Source organism: Ictalurus furcatus, chromosome 5 (genome assembly GCF_023375685.1).
Source record: "Ictalurus furcatus strain D&B chromosome 5, Billie_1.0, whole genome shotgun sequence".
Taxonomy (NCBI): Eukaryota; Metazoa; Chordata; class Actinopteri; order Siluriformes; family Ictaluridae; genus Ictalurus; species Ictalurus furcatus.
Window position 1 is genome coordinate 20,052,037 of NC_071259.1, and position 9,738 is coordinate 20,061,774.

General features: G+C 38.9%; 1 protein-coding gene across 3 annotated transcripts; it reads left to right on the forward strand.

Annotated features, from left to right (window-relative positions):
* The first annotated feature begins 1,261 nt into the window (after positions 1 to 1,261).
* gid8a (GID complex subunit 8 homolog a (S. cerevisiae)) lies at positions 1,262 to 9,738 on the forward strand. Of its 3 annotated transcripts, none has more exons than XM_053625080.1 (5): positions 1,262 to 2,537; positions 3,089 to 3,242; positions 7,089 to 7,285; positions 8,221 to 8,418; positions 9,422 to 9,738. In XM_053625080.1, exons 1-5 carry the CDS (start codon positions 2,205 to 2,207, stop codon positions 9,593 to 9,595), a joined length of 1,056 nt encoding a protein of 351 aa, XP_053481055.1. In that variant the 5' UTR covers positions 1,262 to 2,204; the 3' UTR covers positions 9,596 to 9,738. The 3 variants fall into 3 exon arrangements, with proteins under 3 accessions (XP_053481055.1, XP_053481056.1, XP_053481058.1); XM_053625081.1 differs by having other exon boundaries at positions 2,511 to 2,537; positions 3,056 to 3,242; positions 9,422 to 9,737; XM_053625083.1 differs by lacking the exon at positions 1,262 to 2,537 and adding an exon at positions 2,562 to 2,995 and having other exon boundaries at positions 9,422 to 9,737.

The window sequence follows — 9,738 nt, forward strand, 5'->3', positions numbered from 1 at the left end:
AGTAATACCATGGAGGAATACAATATTAAAATAATTTCCTTTTGGCAGATCATGTGGCCAAATTAAAACAAACAAACAAACAAAAACTCATATTATATAGATAGCCTAATATACAATATATACAGTGCCCTCCATTAATGTTGGCACCCTTGGTAAATATGAGCAAAGAAGGCTGTGAAAATGTGTCTTTATTGTTTAATCTTTGGATGTTTTATTAAAAAAATTCACAAGAATACTCTGCTCTCATGAATATCAAACAATTGCAAACTGTTTGATGCAAAATATGTTAATTATAGGTTTGTAGCAATTATTGGCACCTCAATGAATTCATATGAGAAAAATATGTTTGAAGTACATTCCCATCGATATATTTTTAAAAAAATGTAGAACACCTGAGTGACGAGGAACAGGAAATTGTTCAACCATGATTTCCTGTTTCACAGGGGTATAAATATGAGGTAACACATAGGCCAAATTCCCTTAGTCTTTCATAACAATGGGTCAGACCAAGGAATATAGCTGTAACGTGCAGCAAAAGGTCCTGTAGGTTCATCCTTTACAACATCAAGAAAATCCGACCCTACATCACCGAACAGGCTACACAGATACTAGTCCAGGCTCTTGTTATCTCTAAACTGGGCTACTGCAACTCACTGCTTTCAGGCCTCCCAGCCAGCTCCATCAAACCCCTTGAGATGATTCAGAATGCTGCAGCGCGCCTTGTCTTCAACCAGCCCAAGAGAACACCCCTCTTCATCTCCCTCCACTGGCTTCCTGTAGCTGCCCGCATCAAGTTCAAGGCCTTGATGCTCACCTACAAGACCTTGTCAGGAACAGCACCCTCCTACCTCAACTCTCTCCTGAAGGCCTACGTTCCCTCTCGCAATCTGCGATCGATTAGCGACCGACGTTTAGCAGTTCCAACTCAGCGTGGCGCAAGGTCCCTTTCCAGAACCATCACACTAACTGTTCCTCAGTGGCGGAATGCACTTCCTATCTCAATCCGGACCGCAGAATCTCTCACCATCTTCAAAAAACAGCTAAAGACCCACCTCTTCCATGAACACCTAACCAACTCATAATAAAAAATTTTAAAAATAATAAAAAAAATTGCACTTACACCTCTACTCTGCACTTTGCTTCTTTTGGAATTCAATTAATGGATCTTGTATGGTAGCACTACTTGTACTGTTCTCTGCTTGATATATCGCTTTGCTTGTATCTTTCTCATTTGTAAGTCGCTTTGGATAAAAGCGTCTGCTAAGTGAATAAATGTAAATGTAATGTAAAAGGTTGCTGAGTTTCACAAAATGGGAAGTGACTATAAGAAAATAGCACAAGCATTGAAAATGGCCATTTCCACCAACAGGGCAATAATTGAGAAGCTCCAGTCAACTGGAAATGTTATGAATCAACCTGGAATTGGATGTGTGTCTATATTGTCTCAGCGTACTGTGAAGAGGATGGTTTGTGTGGCCAAAAATTTTTCAAGGATCACAGCTGGAGAATTGCAGAAGTTAGTTGCGTCTTGGGGTCAGAAAGTCTCCAAAACTACAAACTGAACCCACAGACATCACCACAAGTTGTTTGGAAGGGTTTAAAAATAAAAAAAAGCCTCTACTCTCATCCAAAAGAGAGGTAGCCATATGGAAAAGTACCTCATGCCCATGGTTAAATATGATTTGGGGCTGTTTTTCTGTCAAAGGACCTGGACATTTTGTTAGCACATGGCATCATGGACTCTATAAAATATCAACAGATATTAAATGAAAACCTGACTGCTTCTGCCAGAAAGCTTCAAATGGGCTGTGGTTGGATCTTCCAGCAGGACAATGATCCAAACCATACATCAAAATCAACACAAAAATTGTTTACTGAACACAAAATCTGCCGTGGCCATCCCAGTTCCCTGAGTTGAAACCAATAGAAAACCTGTGGGGTCAACTGAAGAGGAAAGTCCACCAGTGTGGACCTCGAAATTTGAAGGATCTGGAGAGATTCTGTATGGAGGAATGGTCTCGGATCCCTTGCCATGTATTCGCCAACCTCATCAGGCATTATAGGAGAAGACTCAGAGCTGTTATCTTGGCAAAGGGAGGTAGCACATAAGTTTTGACTAAAAGGGTGCCAATAATTGTTCCACACCTATATTTAACAAAGATTTTTTTTTGGATAAACCTGTGTTTTGTTTGCAATTGTTTGATATGCCTAAGAGCAGAGTGTTTTTGTCGAGGCTTCTTTGCTTATATTTACCAGAGGATGCCAACATTAGTGGAAGGCACTGTATACAGGACTGGTTCAGAATCCCTGTATTTCCCTACTTCAGCACGTCTGCTTTTAAACAACCATTATTCAGTGCGCTTGAGAAAATAAAAAGCACCTCACAAAGGATTTGGCAACCTGAACAGCTCTGCCACAGCAACCATGACATCACTGTCCTGGCCAATCACAGAGCTCCTCTGAAATCTCGTTCTGAACGACCTGTTCTATCGCGTGATTTCAGCCTCAGGCCCAGCGCCATCGCCAATACTTATTTTGTAAGTATTTTATCGGGAATAAACGTGCTTTTACATATTTAAGCAAAATAAATGGACTCTTCTCAAGATTATTCATCTGCATGAGCATTTTGTTTCAAGTCATCTGGGCGTTATCGTGTCGTTTCAGTGACAGGCGTTTTAAGTTTCAGGCTCGATTGTTTTGCTTCCTCTTGAGGCCGCCATTATTTTGTACACCACGGAGAATAATAACGAATTGATAGCTTTGTCGCATTTTTATTTTTAAAGCATTTACACACTTTTCGGCGATACTAATTTTGAATTTAAAAACGCATTGTCCTGAAATGAATTGTAGTTAACCAGCGTTTAAGTGATACGAGGCTGAAAACACCGCGAAAATCCGAAACGCCGCCTCACACTGCTGTAGCTGCCGTTTCATTCGTTCATTCACTGCTGACCAACTGTTGCATGTAGATGACAAGAAATCCCAGCTGTCTCAGGTCCTTAACAGGGTGTCGCATAGTTTTAAAGCAGAAGCATTTCTTCTTCTTTTCTTCAAGATGGCTGATTATCTCTTTCGACGTTAATTGCAGTTTAATAGGAGAAACTACTCCAGTGACGGATCCATGATGAGCTATGCGGAAAAGCCTGAAGATGTCACAAAGGAGGAGTGGATGGAGAAACTCAATAATGTGCACATCCAAAGAGCAGATATGAACCGCCTCATCATGAACTATTTAGTAACTGGTATGTAACTTTAATTTGCACATTCGTGTTTAGGAGTTGTGCCACAATTATGCATGGTTTCATAATTTATTTGATAGAGTTGCTGTGTGGCAAACTTGGAAAAGCCTTTACATAGCCAAGTTTTGTACAGTTTGTTGCTTCATATAGTTCTGAAAACTACATTACCCAAAAAAATTAAATATGTTTATCTTTTGCAAGTAAAACTGTAGCGCTTTGAACAGTCCCAACAGAGGACGCGATATTCAGAGGAGCTTGCAGTTTATCACAATTACCACAGAGTTTCCGCAGATTTGGGCCAGGAAGCGTCACGTGACGTTATCACAAGGCGCATTCAGCCAAAGCTCTCTTTGATTGACGTCCGTCGAAAATGAGTACAGCTAAAGGTCTCGTTTACCAACAAACATCACTGCAAAAGCCCATACTAAACAATTTTGTGCAATTGCAATTTCACTAAAAACGCACACAAAAAAACTCTGTAAAGTGCATCACACATTTTGATAAAAGCCGCCACAACAATCACCAAAAAAAACCCTCTGCGGATTCCTGTACGGACTGTTTATGGACATTACCCACCAAAAAATTAAACGTTACGTTCCAGTTCTACTGAAAGACGCCCTGCATGCCTCTACATTTATAAGCTAATGTACTTATGGAAAATTGATATTACTTCCAGATTTTCAAGAATTATACATTTACACCAGGAAAGGCATCATCCACAAAAGGAAATGCTTCTTCCGAATCACCTGAGTGAAAGTCACTCGAGGCATTTAAATACATTTCGACATTGCGATAAAATCTCTTTTATAAGTGTGACCTGGCCAAGAAGGCAGCAAAAAAACCAACTAAACAACAATTAGACACAAGAACAGTTAACACATTGAGAAAAAAGGAAAATAAATGAAACAAATAGAAAAAATAAATAGTAATATATTATAAAATTTTGCTGAAGCAACTTCCAATATTTCTATACTCAGTTATTTACAAGTGCCATAAATTCAACCAGTGACGGGAGCACAGCAAGTTTTAAGTGTGCCTGTAAGTTGTTCCACGTTATTGAGGCATTAAAATTAACCCCCCCCCCCCAGCTGAGACCTAACACACGGAACAGAAGTTGAATAATGTCGTTTGAGCACAGATTATAATTAGGGATGCACCGAATGTTCGGCAACTGAAATTAAGTGAAAAGGACGAATAAATTTGACCGAACAATGACGTGTTTGATGATGCGACAAAATAGCCTAGCAACCAGAGTGAGACGCGCAAATGTCACGACCTCGGTGAGGAGGCGCGCGCATGCACGAGCTACGTGCTTGAGCTACGTGCTCTTCGGATGTTTACTGTGGACACGTGCGTTTGTTTTGTTTCTGTTCTGGAGCATGTTTCTGTCACGTCGCGAGACGTAAGGGAGTAGAGTACGGAAGCAGGTAAAGACGTATTTATTTAAGGGCAGGCAGACAAATCGTAATCCAAAAAACTTATTCAAGACAGGTAAAGGGTTATCGGGCTATCGGCAAACAGGCATAAATGGGGCAAAGCAGGAATCAAAGTCGCGGTCACAGAAAACGGGGTCAAAACAAGAAACATGAACTAGTACTATGGACTGGGAGTGGAAAAACCAGCGGGGACTAGATGAACTAATCTATAGTTTAAACTAACTAAATCTATCAAGGAACATAACATTAACAACGTATCTAACTATACTATATCTACTATAATACTCTGCGAGGTGTACAGGGACACGAGCGGTATATATCCCCAATATAATCAGCTGTATATAACCGAATAGAACCATTTTTTGCACTTTTTAATACACTTTTTGTTGTAGGCTACAGAGTGTTGCATTCTTTCAGCAGTCAGTTATAGGCCTAACATAGGCTATTCAAGGGGGGTCAAAGATGACCGCATCAAAATATCTTTATTTTACTCATTTATTTATTTAAAGTTATATTGTGCCTTGTTGGTAGCCTATGCCTGCTGGAATGAAAAAAACAGTTCGGTGTTAAATAAATATTTTGAAATTGTAGTTTTTGTAATTGACTTTTCTTTGAAAAGCAAGACAAAATAGTAAAAAGCACATTTTGACTATTTAATTTATGCAATGGTGAAAAAAATGGCAAAATAAATGGAAAAAAACGTGTTCGGTATTCGGCCTTCGGCTCTTGGCCAAGTTTTTCATTATATTCGGCTTCGCCCAAGAATTTTCATTTTGGTGCATCCCTAATTATAATGTTAGTTTTTTACAGCGATGATGGATGACAAGTAAGTAGGTAACAATGAGCAGTGATGTGATGAGCAGGAGTACCTCAGACATTTTGACAGCCGGGTATCTGATCACACACACAATTCATTGTGTATGTCCAAAAATGTGATTAAATCGTGAGGAAAGCACACATGGGTAGCAGCAGCCTGTTTTTATCACTGCATTAAACTGATTGATTTTCTGATGTGATCTTTACAGGCAGACCAACAAGACAGGGTTTGAAAGTAGCCTATAAAATTAATTCCATGTAATTTTGGTTAAATATATTTGTTTTGTTAAAGTATGGATGTCAACATATGTTATTGAGAGAAAAGCTCAGTTTTTCCTAAAACCAGATTATTATGGCAGAATTCAGCCGTAGCAATAGCTGACGGTTTCTGCAGACCACCGCACGCATATGAAGTGTTGAGCTCATAAATTTCACTGTGACTGAAAGCACTGGATGAATTTGAGCTCTTTGATGTTAGCAGGCCATTTGTACATGCTATACGGGTTTTCCCTACCATAGAAAGGCTTAGGCTTTTCTAAAAAGTGTTTTTGCTGAGCGCCTTAAGCCGAACCAAAGTAAAAAGGCATTTAGTTGACATATCAGAATGCATTTAAAAACAACGGTAAGAGTTCAATGCACAGAAAAAAAACCCCGGAGAACTGGCTTGATCTCAAGCAGAAAGGTAAGCTCGCAACAAAAATGAGCAATCAGTGTTTGGACCCACATTTGTGTAATTGGTGTATGACAGATGCTTATCGGCAAGCTAATCAAACTGCTGATGGGATATTTCTCTCTACCGTCACTTTGAGATGGTAGTGACAACCATCGACTTGGATAATCAAGTTGCAAACCATCTATAAGGTAACTTCAGTGCATAATAAATGAAGTATAAGCTTTTTTGTTGTTGTTGTTGGGGAGTAATTCTTGTGGATGCAATAGCAGAGATAGCATAGCAAAAGGTATGATTAATGTTATGATACAACTAAACGAATCGCTAACCTAGCTAACTTACATAGGTATTCATGTACTGAATTAAGTTACGTTAGCCAGCGAAGCTAGTTACTTGACGTTAGAGAAAGATACCTCGACTGAACTAACATTAGTATCTAACGTGGCTTCGTAGCTAAACAAAGTTAAGCTGTGTCCACACGTAACGTATTGTTCTGATGAAAACCGCTGGTCAAAGTTACTTATTTATTTATTTATTTATTTATTTATTTGAAATTTATAAATGCTAGGATTATTATGTAAAACTGAAGGTAGAAACATAATTTAAAGGTGATACATATTTTAATGGGTCTACATATAATTTCATTAATTCTCAGACATTTTGGTTAAATGAATAGACTTTTGGCTGCAAGTACGATAAGCGTTGCCAGCTTTCCATCTCAGATATGATAAGGATAATGGTCAAAAGCAACATGGAGGAAACTTGAAACAACTTAAAATTTCCTTTGAATAATTTCAAAACACCACCTTTCCCTGGAGCTCAGACTGCACCTAAGCCTTCTGAAAACCCTGACTATCATCAGTTACGTCATATATTTGTGTGATGATAAACAGATGACCATTAGATTGATATGTTTGTGTTTCACAGAGGGTTTTAAGGAGGCTGCAGAGAAGTTCCGGATGGAGTCAGGAATTGAGCCCAGTGTGGATCTGGACTCGCTCGATGAGAGGATAAAGATCAGAGAGATGATTTTGAAAGGGCAGATTCAGGAAGCCATCTCTCTCATTAACAGCCTTCATCCAGAACTCCTAGACACCAACCGATATCTGTACTTCCATCTTCAGGTAAACATGTTATTCTTTATCATTAACAGCAAACTCGAGGACTATAGGCCTAATACAGAGCATCTTTACAAAAAGTAGTATTGAAATGGACTTTGAAAATAACCTTCCCTGTAGAGTATGGTAACAGCACATATATTTTATATATATATATATATATATATATATATATATATATATATATATATATATATATATATATATATATATATACATAATATATATTAGTATGTATATGTGTGTGTATATGTATGTATGATTTTGTTTGTTTGTTTGTTTTTGTTAAACATCTTACATTTTACTAAGATTACTGAGACTGAGCTCAACTGAAGCAATGTTTTAAAGAAGAGTGGGCCAAAATTTCTCCAAAACAATGTGAGACTGATAAACCCCCATAGAAAATGTTTGCTTCTGGTTATTGTTGCTAAAGGTGGTTCTACACATTACTGAATTATAGGGTGTATTTATTTTTTCCCCACTTGGTTTCTGAATGTTGGTTTACTGTTTTTTTTTTGCCGGGGGGGACAGGGCGGGACTAGATATTGAAATCTGTTTTTTTGCTGTCACCTGAGGTTATTTGTTTGTTTATAGAAGTTGGTGAGGACCACCCAATTTGTTATTTAGGTCCTGATAAAATTCTAAATATAAATAAAAAGTGTAGAATTGAAGGAGGGTGTAGTTTTTCTTTTTCCTGTGATTGTATGTATTTCTACTGTGTACAAATTGTTTGAGTATAGTAATTTGGTTCAAATAAAAATCACTTAATTTCAAAGCTTAGTAGTTAAAAATATATTGCACTGTTGTCGGCCAATATTTATGGTTTCAGTATCGGGAAAAAGTAACATTTGGCCGTCTCTACTTTAGTGTGAGCGTAGAGATAGGAGAAAGTGCGCTTGAGCTAGGTCTGAAATGCTGAAGTATGTTTTCCTCTCTTGCAGCAGCAACATTTGATTGAGCTGATCCGTCTGCGGGAGACTGAGGCTGCACTGGAGTTTGCACAGTCGCAACTGGCTGAACAAGGTGAAGAGAGCAGAGAGTGTCTGACTGAGATGGAGAGAACTCTGGCCCTGCTTGCTTTTGACAACCCAGAAGAGTCACCTTTCGGAGACCTTCTTAACATGATGCAGCGACAGAAGGTGTGTGTGTGTGTGTGTGTGTGTGTGTGTGTGTGTGTGTGTGTGTGTAAAAATATGGTAAATGGTCTGCCCTTTTTTTTTTTCTTTTTTTTTTCTTTTTTTTTTTTTTTTTTTTTAACCTTGGCGGTTCTACAAAGCTCTTTACACTGTGTCTCGTTCACCCATTCTCACACACTCGCACACCAACGGTAGCAGAGCCGCCATGCAAGGTGCTAACTTGCCATCGGGAGCAACTTGGGGTTCAGTGTCTTTCCCAAGGACACTTCGCCAACCCTACGATTAGTGGACAACCCGCTCTACCACCTGAGCTACAGCCGCCCCATATTTAATGTATATGTAATGTACACCATATAGCCAAAAATATGTTCACTTCACTGTTGCTAAGAGGCCCTTTCATGTTCCAGCTTGACAATGCCCCTCTCCACAATGCGAGGTTTATAAAGACAAGCTTTGCCAAGTTTGGAGTGGAAGAACTCTAGTGGCCTGCACAGCACCCTGACCTCAACCCCACTGAACACCTTTAGGATAAATTTGGAATGCCGACTGCACCCCAGACCTCCTCACCCAACATCAGTGCCTGACCTCACTAATGCTCTTGTGACTGAATGTCAGATTTCCACAGCCATGCTCAAATCTAGTGGAAAGCCTTCCCAGAAGAGTGGAGCTTATCATAACACTACATCTACTACACGTGGACTACATCTAGGATGAGATGTTGAACAAGAACATATGGGTGTGACAGTCCATTGTCTACATACTTTTGGCTATCAGTCAATTCATAGTGTTCCTGTAATGCTTATGCTACACATGGGGGACACCGTATATAAAAACCATGCTGTAATTTCTGTAAAAAAAAAAAAAAAAGAAAGAAAGAAATAAAAGACTGGGGTTGGGTCTGTTAATGGAATAGGTATTTGAGAAATGTGTTGTGGTTCTTATCCACAGGGGGTCATCATTTAGTGTAGAAAGTTTCATGCTGTACAAAACATGTCTTTTCTTGCAGGTTTGGAGTGAGGTGAACCAGGCAGTACTTGACTATGAGAACAGGGAGTCAACACCAAAGCTTGCCAAGCTGTTGAAGCTTTTGTTATGGGCACAGAATGAACTTGACCAGAAAAAAGTCAAATATCCCAAAATGACAGACCTTAGTAAGGGCACAATTGAAGACCCCAAATAAGAACTGGAAACAACATGGACATCTGTGCTATACTGTAACATTTCCCCCATTTATAAACAGTTTGTGAATGGACCATTTACATGTGTGTGTGTGTATATATATGTGTGTGTGTGTGTGTGTGTGTGTATATATATATATATATA